The 19,492-nt window shown below is 44.4% G+C and overlaps 1 protein-coding gene across 1 annotated transcript in view; it reads left to right on the plus strand.

Annotated features, from left to right (window-relative positions):
- The window catches only part of AMOTL1 (angiomotin like 1), a 55,241-nt gene that overhangs the window by 23,028 nt on the left and 12,721 nt on the right, over positions 1–19,492 (plus strand). Inside the window, exons 4-7 of the mRNA XM_021544968.3 lie at positions 1,215–1,491; positions 6,799–6,943; positions 8,036–8,125; positions 14,732–14,877. Of these exons, the coding sequence (XP_021400643.2) occupies positions 1,215–1,491; positions 6,799–6,943; positions 8,036–8,125; positions 14,732–14,877 (658 nt within the window). The remainder of the gene's footprint in view (positions 1–1,214; positions 1,492–6,798; positions 6,944–8,035; positions 8,126–14,731; positions 14,878–19,492) is intronic.

Here is a 19,492-nt window from a genome sequence, read left to right on the forward strand (position 1 = left end):
GAAAACTCTGATTTGAGAAGCTGTGTAGGTGCTGAAGACAATGGTAACCATACTTACTATGTATTTAAATAGCACAAAATTGTTTGTTTAAGAAAAAACATTAATTGTTCTTTGAGGCCCAGTGGGGTAAATACATCTGTTCATTATATCTTGTGCCTTGTGTAGGGTACAGAAATAAGGGTAATGTTATCAACAGCAAGCCTAATAGCTTGTAGTTACATTAAAATACAAATCCCAGACCTCAGGTGGGGTCCAGCACCCAGCTTATTTTCCACCCAAACTGGGCCCTGACACTGAAGTACCACGTGGTCTGGGTTGAGTCTCTTTAACAAGATCAGTGTGGGAATTTCGGAACTTTGGCATTAGGGCTGAGGAGTGGCTCAGCCTGTGGACAGTTAGATTTTGCCTGGGGCTCCTTCCCGTGGCTGAGGCATTGAGGGATGGAGATGGGTTGGGTAAGGGACTCTGATCCCACCTGGCTGTCAGCTGCAGGCTTACCCTCACTGCTGAGACATCCTCCTGGATTATCTTCCAGCCACTGCAAATTATGATTTGGATGTATTTAAAGCCAAGGTCACAAGCAGTTCCACTACTCTTTAATGATATGAGTCTGGTGAGTCATAGATGCCCTTAATGGGGGAGTGACACAATGAGGTCTCCCACTGGAAGATGGCTTTCATGGCTCACTGTAATTGAATGGGGCTGTGCCTCCAGCTGTTCTTCAGCAACACTTCCCTCTTCCACTTGCTAAAGTCACTCAGGGATGCTGCTTTGCTCGTATCACTTCCTCTCACCTCCCAGCTCAGCTGATCCACTGGTTTTACTCTGGGCAGGGAGTGGTGTTCGAAGGGTGAGTAATGCATCCCTTGTGTTTTATTCAAACCTGCCAGCTTGTGCTTGTCAGCCATGGCATTTCTGGGAAGGGGAGGCAGGGAGAGGCTGGTGGCTGCTGAAGTATTAGTCGCACACCTAGGCAAAAATGCTGGGCTTGAGTCAGTGCTTCCTTTATCTGCTCATACCAGATGTGTACGTCACTGTCAAGAGCAGGCAAGGAGACAATTTACCTGTTCTCTGCTGCGACTGTTGGTATTTAGGGGTCATGACTGTCCAGCTATAACACTGTTAATAAGCCATGCAGTCATTAGGTGAAAGCTCCCATAAGCATTCCGAGGGTGTGCGGCTCTAACGCTTCCTCCATGTGTGTTTTCCCACAGCCGACAATGCCAGCCACCCTTCCCGCCGCCGCCAGCCCAGCAGCACAGCCCCATGTCGTCACAGGCCACCGCTGGCCCTCTGCTCCCAGGCTCCTTGCCCCCACTGCCAGCCCCTGTGGCTGCCCAGACCCCGACGCTGCCGGGCCAGCAGCTGACACCCGATGCCTTTGCCATCGTGGAGCGGGCGCAGCAGATGGTAGAGATGCTCTCCGAGGAGAACCACATGCTGCGGCAGGAGCTGGAGGGGTACTATGAGAAGGCAGACAAGCTGCAGAAGGTAGGTGTAGAGACTGGGATGGAGCCTGGCCAGGATAACCATCTTGGTGCTTCTGCCTTTGGGCAGCTGTTCTTCATAGTTATGTCACTGCAGTGAGGATGCACCACTGGCCATTTCTAACCACTGCCTCTCCATGGTGGTTTCACAGAAGGGTAATCCTGTGCCTTGTGGACTCTACTGCCTTTAGGATGAAACAGGGCAGTCCATCAGCTATCTCTCAGCTGGATATTTTCCCCTTCCATCTTCCATGCTGGCCTCACTGGAGCTTTCCCTGGAAGTCTCCCATGGGTAGTATATTCCTCGTGCAGCAGGGTCCTTCACCATCTGCACAGGGGTTAGAGATGCAGGTGAGAGCCATGAAGAGCATGTTCTCATTTGTCCCAAGCAGTCTTGTCCATCACAATAAGCTTGTATGTTGCTCCACACTCTTCGGGAGTGTAACAACCACCAGTGGGGTTGTCCATTGTTTGGAAATGGATGAACTGGGTTGTCTTAGAGGCTTTCAGTTATTGCTCCTTGAGTTTATAAGAACTGATGTTAGACATGCATTTAAACATGTTGGTTCTAAAAGCACTGTCTCCTTATCTGAAAGAACCATTTGATAAAGATTTTGCTTGAAACCCATTTTTCTAAGACATCCTGCATGCCCTTTTCTATAAATACACAGGCTTTTCCAGTGCAGGAGGGTGATGTCTTGTGCACTGCCTGGGATGAGAAGATGAAGAGTTGCATCAAATGAAGTAGAACTTGCTCAAAACAGAGGTTCACTGAAGGCAAATCAGAGATGTTCCCCAGATCTGCTGTCATGGGTTGACACTGGCACAATGCCAGCGCCCCCATGAAAATGTAACCTATCACTTGAATGCTGTGAAATGCGATCGAGAACAGAGCAAAGCAGGCCAAACTTAATAACAAGGGGAAAACTTTATTACACTACTACTACACTACTACTACTACTTCTACTAGTATAAAGGGGAAAAAAAAAACCCACAAAATTTAAAATGAAAACCTTTCAAAACATTCCTCCTCCCACCACCCAACTCCAATAAATCACAGCGAGACACATTTGGACCCTTAATCCAGTCTTCACCCTTCCACATAATCAATACTGAGTCCATCAGGGGAGAGAGGAGTCTCCCTTGCACCACAGACCCCCAGGAAACTCAGCTGTCACCTCTTGTGTTTCCATGTCACACATGGCACCGCCCAAACACACCAAGCCAGTGTGACACTCTCCATGTCACAGTGCTTTCACCACCGTGCATGGACAGAGACTGCTCATAGGGCTCCTTTAAGGATGCTTTGCCAAGGATCAACAGGAACAACAGTCCAGTGTCTCACTTTGGGACTACAGTCCCCCCCATTTTCCCCTGGGGCCGAGGGTCCAAGAACAGAGATTGCCTTCTCTTCTTCTCTGAAGATGGAGGGCATCCTCACACCTCCTCCGCTGACCTCTGTTCATTCCTGAACTGGTAGTTGCTTGTGGAGTTTCTTGGCTCACCATTGCATCCCCCTAAAATGCAGTCTCTCTTGGAGGAGAAATTGGTTCACTCTATGGCTAACAAGAAGAGTCCAACCAACAGCCACTCCATCATCTCCCCCCAACCTTCTTTCCCTAACAACTGAGGTCCCCGGCTGTCTCTCTTTTCTTCAAATTGAGGAGGAGCAATATTTCACAAAGCCTTCATTTCCCAGGAAAGGGTTAAAATTCCTGGACTCCCTGGATGGCTGAAATCTCAGCCCAGGACGCTGTGCTGTCTCCCACGCTGGGCATCTTCCCCCTCCTCCTCCTCCTTCTCCTCTGCCGGCAAACTCCCGGGTGTCTGCAGGCTCTCTATCTCTTTCCCTCAAGTTGTGGGGGGTGGGGGGGAACAAAGACATCTCAGACGTTCTCCACCCTTCCATCCGCAGGAACTGGCCCAGCTCAGTTCCCAATCCTTCACCCCCTGGCCTACCTTCCCAGGCCACATGGCTTTTCCCTCATGGCTGGGCAAGGGAGGTTTGCACCCTCCGATGACCGGAACCAAAGAGAGCGAGTTCTCCTGGGAGTTCTGCTTTTAACCCCTCTGTGTTCTCAGAGGCGTGTCCACCTTCAATTGGTCACCCCAAGTGTCAGTATCCAAACCTGACCCCTGACTGGACTGACTTCTTCCCTCCGAGAAAATTCTTTTCCTGTGTCAAACCACAACATCTGCTCACTTTGATTCCCAAGGGCTCAGACCGAATAACTTATTTAGGACCTTGCACTACTGTTTCATTTATGTCTTCCCACTACTTAGACACAAATGAGCTTAGACTGCAGATCTTTTCTCTCTAAATTTAGGAGCCTATATAGGACCTGAATTTTTTTGTATACTGTGTGGATCACTGTGTGGATCAGTGTTCTTGGAGACACCCTTCATAGGAGAAGAAGCAGCTCTCAGAGACCATGTCCCAGCCTCAGCTTTGGGAAAAAATTCTGACAATCTGTTCAAACAGATTAGAAAAAAGACCAAGTGTTTTGTAGCTGCTGTCCTTTCTGCCTCATTCTCTGCAACAAGATGAGTTGACTTTATTTATTTTATTGACTTTATTTATTTCCCAAACTTAGTTTAAAATTTTTGCAACAACATTAACTATTCATGAAGAAATCTGCAAAACCTTTAATACTGACTTCCCGTGGCCTTTGTGGGCAAAAAGAAATATTCCAGCTATTAATTTTACAAAAGCTGCGTTGTTCAGTAAAACGTATTTAAGTGTAATGCCCTATAAATATTCTGGTTTCTTTCACCCTTGGAAATGGTTCTCTCTTTATCTTGGATGCCCTGCAAGTCTATTGCATCAGACACCAACAGAAAGGTATTCAAGCATGGGCTGAAGTCTCACTTCAGTCAATAAAGTGTGGACTTGAGTCCCATTGACTTTGGGGGAATGTAAGCGGAGTATTAAAGTGAAACACATACTCAAGTGCATTCTTTCTTCAGGAAACTAAATCTCTAACACATGGTATTCCTCCCATGCTACTTTTGCTATGTTTGAACACAAGGTCAGGGCAGGTCTTCCTTGGTTCCCACAAACATTGCCTCTGAAAATGTGATTGAGTTAAATTATGTACTTTGGATGTGAAAACTCTTCCTTCTTGTTGCAAGTGGAAAGGTCAGGAAGGAGTAATTCTTGTTTGTGGGTAACAATTTTATGCTAGGTAGGACCACCTTTCCATCACTTTTATTTGTTACAGAATAGGAGAAGAAAGAGAAAGTCAGACTGATTTGTAGGACTCCTTGGGTATTTGTACAAACAGATCAGTTCTGAGGGCTGTCACATTCTCATTTGTGTGTGAAAAGATTTTTTTAGAGAGGTAGTGATGAATCCCTGTGCTTTTTGATGAGTTGCCTCATTTTCATACCTAAAAAGAGTTGTAAGAGGAATTGTGTGCATTTAGTTGTGAGCATTTTGGATGATTTTCCCTTTTCTGAGAGGTGTTACCTTGCTGAAGTTTAATTCCCAGGCTGGGCTGGCTCTTCGCATGCTGCATGTGTGAGTTGTTTGAGTGGGTTGGCTCCAGGAGCTACCAGCCAGGGAAAAGGCTGAATTGTTTTTTTTTTCCTCCATGGAAGAAGGCAAAGGAAATCCCAGAGCTGTTGAGAAACGCCGACACAATTTATGGCTGTTCTGCTCTCCTTTAATTTTGTTCGGTGCTGATGAAGCACTTGCTACAACAAGTTTTTGCCTCCAGGGCTGCAGGCGGTGTGGTGATGTGTTTTGGGAAATACCAGCATATAGAGGGCCAAGCAGAGCCCTTGTGGTAACCAGCTGCATTGAGCCAGACTGTTAGGCTGTGGAAAGCCACTTTTGTGCTGGCAAATCTGCTTTGCTGTGGTAGGAGCTGTCTGGAGACAGCATCTTCTCCTGCAGATAGTGGCTTACCAACTTCCTGAAAATTCAGAGAACCAAATTAAAGCATCTTGCTAAGGGCATAGTTCATATGCCTCTAAAGCACTGAAAGGCTTGGGGCATTGACCGCCTCTCTAGGAAACTTGTTCCAGGGCTTGACCACCCACTCAGTAAAGAAACACTTTCTCATGGCTACTCTGAATCTCCCCTTGTTTCAGCTTTTGTGTTGTGAACAAGCTGGAAGCAGAAATTAGGGAAGGTAATCAGGTTTCCCCATCATAGCTCTGCCAGGCTTTCCTTGGTGCGTGGTTTGGAGGTGCTGCCTGCCCATGGGCTGTATCTTGACAGAGTGGCTCCAGAATTTGTATGGAAGCTTACTGAGAGGGACCTAACTCTTCAGCAAGTGGTGGTGAGCTTGCATCCTGGCTTCAAAAATCATGAATTTGCCCCACTCATGACTCAAGAGGCTAAAAAAGCACCAGATTTAGAAAGGTATGTGGGAGGCTATGTATGTCTTTTGGTTTTCCAGCCTGTGCACATTATCAAGCCTTTCTCCACAAACGCAAGGGCCAGGCATGTGGGAACAGATTCCCACATCAGCGTTGGTCATCTCTGCAGCAATGATTTTACCAAAGCTGTATCACTTAACATGACATTAGCTTATTAAAAGAGTTGGATGGATTGAGCTGAACAGCAAAACTCTACCCAGGACTATTCTTCTGTCAGTCTTTTGGGCTTAGGTCTTAAGATGCAAGTTCACCACTAAGGGATTTCTCTGCATACTGTGCCTGCAGTTTGCCACATTTCAAGGAAATGAAGTTAAGGAGATTGAAAACCCAAAACAATTGGTTCTGTCTGTTATAAGGAGTTTCTCTTGTATAAAGCAGTCTTCAGTCAAGAATGGAAAGGAATGGATCACAGTAGTTTAAAAGTGACGTGAGGCCAGAGCTGAGCCTAAAATAGTTTGGTGGCATTTAGAGCTCAGAGATAAGTTCTGGATCAGGGACCTGTTGAAAAATAAATTATACCTCCTACACCATTTCTAGGAGAGAATACAGCCCACACAAGTACACTATTTCTTGTTTTTTTTTCTTCTTGGAGAAAAGCAGTCCCCTTGGTCATAGACTAAAGGCAACCAAGCAGTTCCATCAAGTCTAGCCCACCTCAAGCTTTTTTGGGAGCTGCCAATGGGGTGTCCTGGGGTGTTGTGACATGGTGAGCTGCCTCACAGAATGTTTTTAGGGGTCCCCAGTGCAAGAGCCACCATCATTGCTGGGGCTTTGTGCCATTGTCTGCCAGGGAGATCAGTCATTGCAGAGTTGGTGGCTGGCTTGATACTGGACATGAACATTGCCCTGACCCCTTATTGGAATGTGCTGGGCAAACACTGGAACATTGCTGCAGGGCTTTAACAGGAACTTTCTCTTCTTTCAGTTTGAAATTGAGATTCAGAGGATTTCAGAAGCTTATGAGGGTTTGGTCAAGACCACCACTAAGAGGGAGTCCCTGGACAAAGCAATGAGAAACAAACTCGAAGGAGAAATTAGGAGACTTCATGACTTCAACAGGGATCTCCGTGGTACGTTACAGTTGCTTGGGTTTTTTCCCCCTTTGGCTGACATCGTGTTTCACTTACAAGCTCCAGAGCAGCAGGCTTTAGAGGAGTGAAAACTCCTCTAAATTCAATATTTAGATACACATAATGAGAAATAAGGTCCTGCTCATTGGCATTAGACAAAATGGCTGTCATCCTCCTGGTGGCAAAAAAACCTTCTAGCAAAGTGTAAGAATTGGCTCCAGATGGTGCCTTTGTGTTTAGCACTTGAAAATATGGATTTGATAGCCAGGCCACCAGTCACAGTATCCTGTTGTCTCAAACTGAGACACCTGCCCACTCCTAAAGAGCTGAAGAGCAAATTGTAATGTAGAACAATGCTGTGTTACCTGTAAATCTCCAAAGTCAGTGCCTTCACAGGCCAAGTACCAAAGGTTGTATATTTTTTAAAAAACTTGAAATTGAGCATGTATCCTTTTGATAAAGGAAATTGAGGATATGTTGGGTAACTATTGCCCATCCAGGTTCCTGATGAGTGGTACTTTGGTACTCACTGCTCATGCAGTGAGGTGCCTTTTTCAAGCTGACTTACAGTTTTTTGCAATGGTCTAAGTGGGTCACATTGTCCTTTTGAAGGGGAGAAGTTTCTGAAGGCAGGACCTTCACAGGGGAAGCTGTCCTTGGCTGCAGAAAATGCCTTCTTTCCCAGGGCATCCCCAAGGAATGGTGTCACTGTGTTGGGGACTCCCTTTCCCCAGGATGTCTTGCTGCACAAGAGGCAGCTCTTCACTGCAGGAAAGCAGACATCTTCTTACACAGTTGGGTAATTCAGATTGCAGATGCCTTGTGCATTTTGAGTAGTGTGAGAGATGATTGCCTGGGCATGTCAACTGTGAATGTCAGAGACTTTCCCCCCAGTTTCTGTGAATCTGAATAACACAGCTTCATGGAAGAGGTCAAAGGCCTCATCTTTTATGTATGTGTCAGCCTCCATTTTAATATCCTCCTTCAGAGAGTCTATTTATACTTCTCTGCTGGCATGCATCTTATTTTCTTGGTTGGCCTACAATTTTATATACATATATTTATACTTGAAGTATTTCCTGTTTTTTGCAGAAAGACTGGAGACAGCCAATAGGCAGCTGGCCAGCAGAGACTTCGATGGGCACGAGGATAAGGCAACAGAGGGCCTTTATGCTGCTCAGAGTGAGTACTGTGCTGAGCTGTTTGGACAATGCATATATATATATATATATACAGATATATACAGATATACATGCACACTTACATACATAGTGGAGTGGAGGTGCATACTTTGCTATTAATTGTTATCCTGCTTGTGGCTTGGTTTTACTCAGCTAATTCATCACACAGTCTTGTTTAAGCTGCAGACTGGATTGTTTAGGATAGAGTTTTTTCTCTCTGAGCACCAGAACCAAGCAGTGGGAATTAATGGTAACACAATTTAGCTTATTTTTGATAAATATTTATCTGAAATTGCGAAGTCTTGCTTGCAGAGGTAATCTCTAAAGATGCATGCTTTTTAGAGAAGCCAGATTCTTCTCTTGGCTGGGAAGAGCACAGAACAAGCTCTGCTGACTAGTTGACTGTTTGACTAACAGCAGAAAGAGCGGAACTCAACCATGCTTTTTACAAAGGACTGAAGTGACAAAGATTTTACAGCTTCTATTGCTATGGAAACATGCATTTCCAATGCATTGTAGGCTCCCATAATGACTGGCCGTAGCACTGCTGGTTTCCCATGCCATGCACTGATATGTGTATGACCATCCAACCTGTGCAGCTGGATGCTATGTGGCAGTGTGTGGCTTCTTTTGTATCCTACATCTCCAGCATGCTTCCAGAAGGGCTTGGCCTCCTGGAAGCTGTGCAGTATCTTGTGAGCTGAAATCCTAGTGAAGCTCATTGCTGTGTACAGCTCATCCTTCTATTTTATCGCATCAAGAGCTTCCTTGGAAGATGACCTACGACTGCAGTGGAGAACCATCCATCTCATTAGCATTGCAGAGTTTGGTACTGTTCAACATGCCTCACCACCAGCCCTGTAATGTCCAGCAGCTGCTCCAAATGCTGAAGAGCCTTCTCCTGGCTCCCACCAGCAGTGATGATGCCAGCACAGCCGATTGTTTAGTACATGTCTGCACAAACCAAAAAAGAAGCCAGTGATCTTTTCCATGACACTTAGCTTTGCTGTAATAGCAGATGGCATAAAGGTGTGTAGGTACTGCTGCAAATCCAATGGGATGATCTCCTAAGGAATGGCAGTGCTGTATAGATCTTGTCATCCTCGGGAAGAGTTCAAATGGGATAAGCTGCTCAGTAGAAATTGGAGACTGGGATTTGTTCTCTTCATGTAGAGACAGCCTGGCAGTGTTGCTATATGTTATTAGCTACAAGGAGGAGTTAAATCCCCAATATGGACTCGGTTTGAGTTCTTTTCCAGTACATAAACATGCTTCATGCTTCTAGTGGTAAATATCTAGCAGTGAAACTGTGCTGTGCACTCAGCATATTGCTGCAATCAATTCACAGCTTACAAACAAATATAGCCTTTCGGATCCTATCACATAAGGTCTGGATGCTTGGAGTGTCTCCTGGCTAGGCCAGCGAGCTAAATGTTACTAATGCAATGCAGAGTGCTTCCAAGAATAGAAAAATGGGCACATGTAAAGCAGGTCCTCTTCAGTCACGTTCTTTGGGCTGGTGGGACATGCACAGTACTGACCTCGATATCAGAGTGTCTTACCTAAAATGCCCCTCTCAGAGCCCATAAAAGGTTCTGCTTGGAAATCCTCTGTTGCTGACTGCATTTATACACTGATGTTTGTGTGTGTCTGAGTCTTCCACTGGGGCAGACCATGACTGGGGTTTGGTTGTACTTCACTGCTGACCTGAGGGTTTTTGCAAGCACAGTTTGTATCTTCCTCATGTCTTTTAATGGGACACACAGGCAAGAAACTGATAAGGAAACTGAATTTTAACACTGAGATTGAAATAGTCTTTTTAGAAGAAGAGAAAATGGTTTGTTTTGAAGGTGATGTTTTGGTTTTATTTCTAAGAGTAGCAGGTTATTAAGTAAATGAAGGTTAGTAAATGCAAATCTTAATTTTCATTAGGAAAGCAAAAGCAGATTTCTAGTCCCTATGTTTTTGGAAGACAGATGGGAAATATGACCCAAGTTATATAAGAAGACTCCGACATCAGCAGTTTTCTAGAAGTTGTCATTTTTAAGCCACTCTGGTGATGAGCTGAGGAAAGAAAGATTCCTGAGGCTGGTAATACTGCATACCAATTTTTCAATGGTGAAACTCCAGTACTGGGAAAAACTCCCTGAGAAAGAAATCTGGCAAGGCAGGATGTTCAAGGATCATTTCTCAGTTCCTCACAGAGATTTCCATTAGCAGTGCAACAGTGCAGATCAGTCATGCACTCTGAGATGGAGACTGCAGGTGACAAAAAAAAATCTTATTCTTTGCAATAGTAATAGACAAAGCCAGGCCACATGCCTCTAAGTACTGAGTGATAGGCAGGGCTGGAAAATACTCACACTGTATTAGTTTAAAGATAATTATGTGATGTTTTGTCAGGGAAAAGGATTTTTTTAAGGAAAGCCATGAAGCAGTGACTGATGAAGGCATATGAGCCCATACAGGCAAGAGAAGAGACACTTTGGAGGACACTGAAAGATGCTATGGAAAGGAGGAGGCAGAAGATTGAGGATGGTTTCAAGGGCACAGGGCTGAGAGAAAGCTTACACAGTCATATCTTGGGAAAAATATGTTTTGATGGAGTGTGAGTGTGAGAAAAATGAGATTTGGTGGAGTGTGTTTTTTGGGGATTTCTGAACTGTGGGAGCACTGTTCTTTCAGGTGTCTGAGACAGACTGAGGTCTGTGCCCATCCACATGGCTCTGCATCTGTTAGTGGGGGTACATGGACAGTTTCAGCAGTGTATTGATAGAGCCTTATGCTTTGTGGGAGTGTTCACTTCATGTGCCATGAACCTGTGCATATATCTCTGTCCCAAATATCCCAGGCAAAGAAATGTTCCCATTTCCAGACCGGAAATAATAAGGAAATAATCTGCATTGCTGCTCCAGGCCTCCCTTGGCCAGTCTTTGTCAGCATCAAACCACAGCTGCAGAGGACTGACTGGGGCTTGGACAGATGGACAGTAGCTCTGGAGCAACTCCTCTAGAGGGAAATGTCTGGGCCTGGCAACTTGGCCCTATTTACTGTGTAGAGGATTTAGTAAAGCTGTGGAAAACCTTCTTCTGTTTGGCTACTTGGTGTAAATACCTATTCATTTATTTTGCTTATTATTGTGGGGTGGATACCAGCTGCTGAAAGGTCTTCAGAGCAGGCAACAAGGTCCTGTTCTCATTTCAGATTCCTTCTGACAGTCAGTGTCAGTCTGGGGAGGTTGTTGGAGCATGAGGGCCCATACTGCTCTTGATCCCCTGTCTCACAGCCTTGGCTGTTTGGGAAGATTGTGCCACTGGAGTTGGCTGGGACATGGCTTGATCTAGGTGAGCAGAAGAGATGACTCTTGTGCCCCATCCTGGTACATCAGCTGGTCTGAGGGTGACTGGCAGCAGCTGCCATGGCATACACTCGTGACCAGGGATGGCGGATGGCAGAGCTCCTCCACACACTTGCCATGTCAGGAACTGCAAGAGTGACAAGAGGCTGAAGAAGTCCCTCAGGTTTTCACTGAGGAAAGGCATGGTCACTGGAAAGCATTTGTGGAATTAACAGCTGTGAGTGAAGAGCCGCCACTGGGAAATGGAAACCTGCATAAGAGAAATTATTGGAAGTGCTGCAAGGGATGTGCTATGGGAGGCACTCTTGTTTGCAGGAAATCTCTTGCAGCCAAATGAGTCCCCGGCTGCTGTAATTTGATATGTTTTCTTCTGCCAGCAGTGGTAATTTTGAAGTAGCAAGGATTGTCTTTAAAATATGTCCATGTTACCATTCTGCAACATCATAGCAAGTCAAAAATCAGCTTGGGATATATTGAGATGGTCATTAAATTGGTCAAATATGTTGATACTCTGATATAATGTGTGCTAAGGTGCACATCTGAGTTACACTCAGTCTGTGTCATCTCATGCCTGTATCTTTTTGTCTAAAGTTTCCATTTCAAAGCAGATTCAAGATTTGTCTACTTTTGATGCACTTGCCCAGCCTGACAAGTCAGAAAGCCTGTTTGAGCAGTACTGAAGCAGCTTCCTTGCTTCAGTCCCTTTACCCAACGGGAATACAAGTGTAATATCCAGTGTGTGGGGGTACAGCAATCAGAGGCAGTCTGTAGAAAGCTGTGAGATTACAACTGTGAGCTGCAACAGTGAAGCCTTTTGGGAACTCTTCGTAATGGGCTATGGTAGTGACCCTGCAGAACATAGAAATAATTATTAGAGTCCTTTAGTTAAAAAGGTGTATGCAAAGGTAGTGCAGTAAAACAGTGTTTTCAGACTTTAAAGATACTTTGTTTGCACTTAAAGAGAATTTGAGGTGTGTTCAATTAAGTCCTTCATCACTAAAAATTAATGCAAGTAAAGAACTTACACAATGTACCTCTAGGATTTTACAGGATGAAGCTGGTATGAAGAAGTGTTGAGAGTCGTTCAGGAAATTTTTCTTGCCAGCTTTCTAGTGGTGATTATTTTGTGTATTTCTATATAATTTGTCCTCTTTTGGCAGGATAGAAAGCAACAGGGTAGGCTGAGGACTTCCCAAGTTCCATGAATGGAAGTTGAAAATGAAGATCCCAAGTCCTGTTTTGCTATGTTATCCCCATGTGTAATGTGAAACACGGGTTTCAAATCCAGAGCAGAGTATGTGTGGTCCCAGCATGAGGTGGTGGAGGGAAAGGCTGAAATAGCATTCGTCTTCCAGCTTCCTCACCCTCTAATGACATTAGCTCCCTGATAATTTGCCCAGATTTACACTTTTCTACAATACATACTAATGTTCCTGCTGGCTAATCTGATTGAAGCAAATATTTTTGCATTGAAGGAAGAGGTCTGCATCTCTACTATAAAATCCCTTACCAACAAGGGAAGAAGAAAGCCACCATCAACCCAAGATGGCTCATGGTGGCAGTCAGTGGTGCAGTGTCCACAGCATTCACTGAGTTTTGCTTGTGGGCTTTGCAGTGAACAGCATGATGGTATTGCTGCCAGGAGTTTTTATGAGGTGCTGAGTTCCTCCTTTTAGGATAAATGAGAAGACAGGTGGGTGGGTTTGGGCTCACCTTGCCCACTTTTGCCTTGTACACATGGCTCAGCTTGTGTACATCTCACCTTGCTGCAGGCACTTGCTGATGGTGTGTGAATTAAACCTAATTCTGTTCTCATCCCACCTCACATTAAGGAAGAATGTGACCCTGCTGGATGTAGTTCATGGAATGGCTTTGGCTCTGAGTTTTCTGACCCTGCTTGGGGGAAGGTGGATAGTTGGGCTTCCAGCTTGAGTGGTCACATGTAGGTGGCATGGACTTGATGTTTGGAGCAGACTTCCCCTGTTTCAGTGGTTTTGAAGCAATTTTTAACTTCAGTTAAAAAACAATAAAATATGTAATGCTATGTTTTAAAAATAAAAAATCAAAACAACATTTAATTGATACCAAGTAAATTTTTGGAGGAAAATTTCCTTCCTAGAGGCTTTCCAAGTATCTATTTTTGTTGTCATTCAGAACAAAGGCCAGATTTTGAAATTTCAGATGTCATTGAAAGAAACCTCCATTCTCTGCTCACTCCAGTCGTTAACTGTTTGTGTTCTGGCATCAGGGATCCAGTGATTGGCCTGTGACACTCATGTTCCCAGAAATGGCTTCTCAGCACTGTCAGGGGAGAAGCAGATGGAGCCAAGCATTTCCCCAGGCAGCTTGCCAGCAAAATCAGTGGTGGGCCTGAAATTTGTTGCTGAAGACAAAGATGTGAGCAGAGTTGACTGAATTTAGCCAGTTGTTTTTTTTTTTTTTTTTGATGTTGTTTTAAATCTTACCCAAAAAAGGGATGATTTTTCAGCACAGAGGTTATCTACATGCTTTAGTCTCACTTGTGATGCTTAAAAGAAGGGGATCACTGGTCACTAGATCCTTAAGTCCTTCAAGTCTGGAAGGTCACCCAGGGCCCCCATAGGCCTGAAATGGCTCCCAGAGCCTTCCTTTTCTCTGCATGGTCAGAGGAAGTGTGTACAGAGGCCTCCTATCATATTCTTTGTTACTGTTTTACCCTCTTTCCATTTTCAGGCTGTCCAGCACAGATTTGTGTGTAGTATTTGGCTTCTTCAAATTTTCTGTATTTCATGATCTCTATGCTTGCCAGTAAAAAGCACAAGGCACAGCACAGCCCACATCCATGGGGCTGAGGTTTCTTGCCCATTACAGAAGGCAGCAGAATTGAAGCTGGCAGCTATAAGCAGTTTTGATGTAGGGTGTCATGTAAAAAAGGGGGAGTTGGTGCAAGCCAAATTTTTTCTAGGGGATGTGCTAGCAGTTCAGCAGGATGGAAAGCTGTGAGGCACTGCTGAGGGCCACAAACTCTGCTGGTGCAGAAGCAGCCCAAGCTGCCACTTGTCTCTGCTGCTGCTGTAAGGCTGGGCACTGGGGGGCTGAGCCCTGGCAGTAGAAGGTCCCTGCCCACTGTGTCTCAGCACTGTTGTAAAGGCCCTACTCACTGCTGCTTTTCATAATTTTGGTTTTTCTAGGGAGGTGACAGCTTAGCTCCGGTGTGTGGCCTGGGGCCTGTGAGCTGTCCTCATGGAGTGGCTCTTGTCTTTCTTTCAGACAAAGAGAACTTGAAGGAGAAGGAGAAGTTGGAGATGGAGCTGGCAGCTGTGCGTTCAGCCAATGAGGACCAGCGGAGGCACATTGAAATCCTTGACCAGGCCCTAAACAATGCACAAGCCAAGGTTATCAAGCTGGAAGAGGAGGTGAGGCATGGACAATATTTGTGTGCTCTGAAGATAGACATGGCTTGTGGTTAGACCTTTCTCCATCCAAGTCCTGATTCTCTTCTACCCATAGAGTGATGGGTCTTCCTGTTTCCCTTGCACTTGCCCTTTTATAGAGAAAAAGTGTAGTTACACAATACTGAGTCAAACAAGCAAGCAAAGGACACCATAGATGTGTCTAGAGCAAAACCTTCAACATGTAACCAGGAACAAGATCAAATTCAACTAGCTGGTGGCTGAGGTAATGGTAGGATTTAACAGAAAAATTGAATAAAAAACAGACTACTCGCTGGCCTGGGTCTGTGATAGAGACATGTGGTGTTAGTGCATCCCATTTTTCACTAAAGAATACCAGGAAGCTTTTGAGATGCACACAGCAACACAGCTGTGCAGGACTTTGGTAACTTCCTGTCTTAAAATATCTGGCTGATCTGGCTGGAAGCAGACTGACTGACTAGGATTTAGAGCTACAGGTTTTATTGGAGAGTTGAAGAGAACCTATCATACTGTGAGACCCAAGAAGTGCAAAAATCCTAATAAGTAATCATATAAGCCTGATAATGAAAATAGGTATTCAGATAGGAAGAGAAATCCCATGCACAGGGTGCTCTTTAAACTGACAGACAGAACAATACCTAGTAGTTGGAAGCTGAAACTAGGCAAATTGATAGTGGAAATAGTGCTGAGTTTTAACTATATCTAAGAGTGATATTATCAGTTCTCCATTACTGGTAAAGAAAGTCTCAATTTATTGTATTCCTTAAGGACCTTCAAATCAGAAGGTGTGGATCTAGTAACTAGTAGAAAGTCTATGCATTCTAGCAGGTCAGGCAAAATTGTCGAAACAGGCCTTTTTGATCTTTCAGACCTCTAAAATCTCTGTCCCTGGGATCAACAGAGGGACAATGTTTTATGGGAGGTAAAAGGAACGTGATGTTTACTACCTAAGTGTCCAGATCACTGGTGGCAGGAAGGCTGTTGATGACCCTCTGCCCTAGCAGATTAGGTAGAGGGTCAGGCTCTGGCTCAGATTCTTGGCAGGATCTTGGGCAGCTCTGTTGCCTGTCAGAGCCTCATTTTCCACCTGCACCCTCTGCAGGGCTGGCCAGGGGAGTGGGGGATGCAAGGGATCTTGTGGGGAGCAGAGAAAGCCTTTCCCAAATACTTACAATTAACTTAAGTGCCATTCATTGTCTTGGAAAGATGGAGGGAGAATTGACCTCTGTGATTTTTGAATGTTTTTTATTGACAATAAAATGAGAGTGAGGCTTGTTAGGCTAACCAATGTTTACGTAGGGTCTGGAAGATTTAGACTGCTATATGTGAGTGTTGAAGACATTGCTGGTTTGTACCTGACCAGTGGCCCATTCTGACTACCTGTTTAGAAACATTTTAAAAACTCAGTTTCCTTGGATGGATACACTCAGCAGCAAGAAGAGGATCACATTAAGTTTAACTGCTCCTTTGTTAGTTAGACTAAAGCCTGCTCAACATCTGGGTGTATTTGAGGCAGTCCCTTTGGGGTAGCTGCAGGAGCCAGCATATCTTTAATCTGTACATAATTCACTTGACACTCTTTGGCTGAAAGGCAACCTGAGGTTTTCTATTTGCATTTAATTATGAAGGGCTGAATAAAGGAATGGTTTAGGTGGCAATGCCTGCTTCTACACTCACGGCATCATGCAGGGCATGGGAATAAATAGTGTTTAACTTGTGTCTGGTCCACAGACTGTCAGTGTGATACTGGCAGGTAATATTGACTTGCTGAGTAGAGACTAGTGAAGGCAGAAGCATTTATACAGTGATCTCCAGGTGGGTGGTTCAAGAACCCACCTTGTGCCTGCTGTGTTGTAGTAAATATGTTCGCAGCCTTAGGGCTCTAAGAGCTTGGCAGTAGTCAGGTTTTAGTCTAGTCATCCAACAGAAATGTGCCTCTGCTGGATCCTGGATTGTGGACTGGTAGAGCTGAGGAGAGGTTAGATGTTCCCCTCTAGGGAGCTCCTAACCTGCTCGGGGCATGGCAAGAGTTACGGGAGGTGGTAAATTCCTGCCTGGGGCACTGTAGGTATTACAGAGAGGTGTTAATCTCCTGCCTTGGGCATGGTAGATCTCAGAGGTGACAGAGATGAAAGTGATTCCTTGGTATTTGCCAGAGTATATCAGAGTTCTCAACCTGACAAACCCATGTTGATCTGCTACCTTTTAACTTATTTTTTTCATTCTAGGGGCAGTTCAAATGAATTTTAGCCCAGCTGCTGTGTTTTAATTGTTCAAGGCAGTGTCAGGCAGCTTGGGTGAAGTGCAGTTAATCTGAGGCTGCCAGCATGTGCCCAAGTTCCAGCACTCATTTTCCCTTTTGTCCTGTTTCATGGCTGAATCAGAGCACCTTTTCAACAGTCTCCAAAGTTTCTGGATCTTAATTAGACACTAGCAGAAGATAAGCTGCAGTGTTAAGCCTTTGTTTTAAACCAGGGATTTTTACTATAATTCAGAATATATTGAGGAAAACAAATTCAGTCAAATCAAAATGACTTATTATTGTTAACAGAGCTCCAGCTCATACACTGCTTTGTAAATCTGTCCAGATTTCTTCTACCACCAGCATGTAATTAACAACTTTTAAAATCAAGCCTCGAGAAATAAGCAGTAGCTGCTAAGTTGAATTAACATAAGATAGAATTCTGTATAAATCTGCATTATCCTGAGTGCCTGCTAGTAGAAGGATTTAATTCAAAGTGTGTAGGTGGTATTATCACCTCATGTCATTTAGCAGACGGCTGCTGGAATCGTGCGTCTGTTCCATGCTTTGAATAGAAAACTGAATAATTGGAGAGGGCTCAGAAAGCAGCTGTTTTGGGATTTACTTGGGATCCAGAAGCTGATCTTTGCTGGGAAGAATTAAAGTAAAAAGTTGTCTGAGCTTTGGTCTATGCACATAAACATGAATCACTGAATGGTTACGATTAGAAGGGATGACGATGGGTCTTCTGGTCCAACCTTCTTGTTCAAGCAGCATCATCCAAGAGTACATGGCACAAGATGGTGTCCAGATGGTTCTTGATTAGGCTGTACAGCCTCTCTGGTTAATCTGTTCCAGTGCTCAATCACCCACATAGTAAAGAACCCTCAGGTCCTTCTCTGCAGAGCTAGTTTCCAGCAGGTCAGCCCCCATCATGTACTGGAGTATGGGGTTATTTCTCCCCAGATGCAGGGCTCTGCATTTGCGCCTGATGAATTTCAGAAGGTTCCTCTCTGCCCATCTCTCCAGCCTGTCGAGGTCCTTCTTGGAGTGCTGCACAGCCCTCTGGAGTATTGGCAACTCCTCCCAGCTTTGTGTCTGCAGGCAACTTGCTGAGGAGGCACCTGCGCCTTCACTCAAGTCATTGATTCATAGGTTTACAAAGCTGGGCCCAATACTGAACGTTGGGGGACACCACTAGGGACAATCTCCAATCAGACCCTCTGCCTCCTGTGATCTGCTGTTCAGCCAATTCTTAATCCTCCTCACTGTCCACTCAACCATGGTTCCTGAGTTTACCCATGAGCATGTTGTGAGAGACAACATCGTGAGCCTTGCTGAAGTTGAAGTAGACAACTTCTCCCTTCTCTCTCCACTTCTCTCCCTTCATCCATCCAGGGATGGATCCAGGAATGGATGAAGAAGAGATTGCTATAGAGAGATTAAACATTGCTATTTAACATAAGAGGAGATAATGAGATGCAGTGTTTGGAGGCTGAAGCTGAGCAAATCAGGCTGAAAATATATAGTTAAGAGTAATTAACACTGAAACAATCTACTTAGAGTGATAGTGGATTCTTCATCTCTTGCAGTCTTTCATTCAAATCTCATATCTGTAGAATTCAATTGTTCAAACTGGAGTTACATTTCTAACCCACTCAGACCCACTTATCTTTACTCAGATTTATTTGCTTGGATGATCTCCTTTTAGCCTTAGCTCTTCTTCATCTTTGTTTTTCTAATCCCCAGGACAAGGGCAGTGTTCAGGCAAGTTTGCTGATCTAGTGAAGAAGTGAATTGTTTAATTAAATGCTTCTTGCTCTGGTAGATCACAGTCTGGAAACAGAACAAGAAGTAATTTGCTTAAATTGCATAAGAGAAAGTCAGATTAGGCATTGGGGTAAAAGTTTTCTGGCAGTAAAGGGAAATAAGCTGTGAAGTAGTTTGCAGGGATAGGTCATGTAATTCCTACCCCTGGGTGATTCTGTAAACAGCTTATACAGATACGTGCCAGGTTTTATGTACAGTTGATCTATTATGCAGCAGAAGGATAGATTGGTACCTCTTCAGTTGCTATCCAGTTTTGGGGTTTTTTGGAGTCTGTGTGTCTGTGAGGTGTTGGAGCTTAGTGTCACATGTCTCTGATTGTAGCCATCCCTCCCTTATGGATCCATGCTTCACTGGGCAACCCAAATTAATTTGAATGACAACATTTTATAATTTGTGTTTTAAATGCATTGATGATTTTTTTTTTGTTTGTTTATGAATCTACATGCAGAATAGAAAAGTCAGAATTGGCTTGAGAACCTCCCTATAAACTTATGAATGTGAGAACTGTCTTATTGCATATCTCCT

Source organism: Lonchura striata, chromosome 2, assembly GCF_046129695.1.
Source record: "Lonchura striata isolate bLonStr1 chromosome 2, bLonStr1.mat, whole genome shotgun sequence".
Lineage (NCBI taxonomy): Eukaryota > Metazoa > Chordata > Aves > Passeriformes > Estrildidae > Lonchura > Lonchura striata.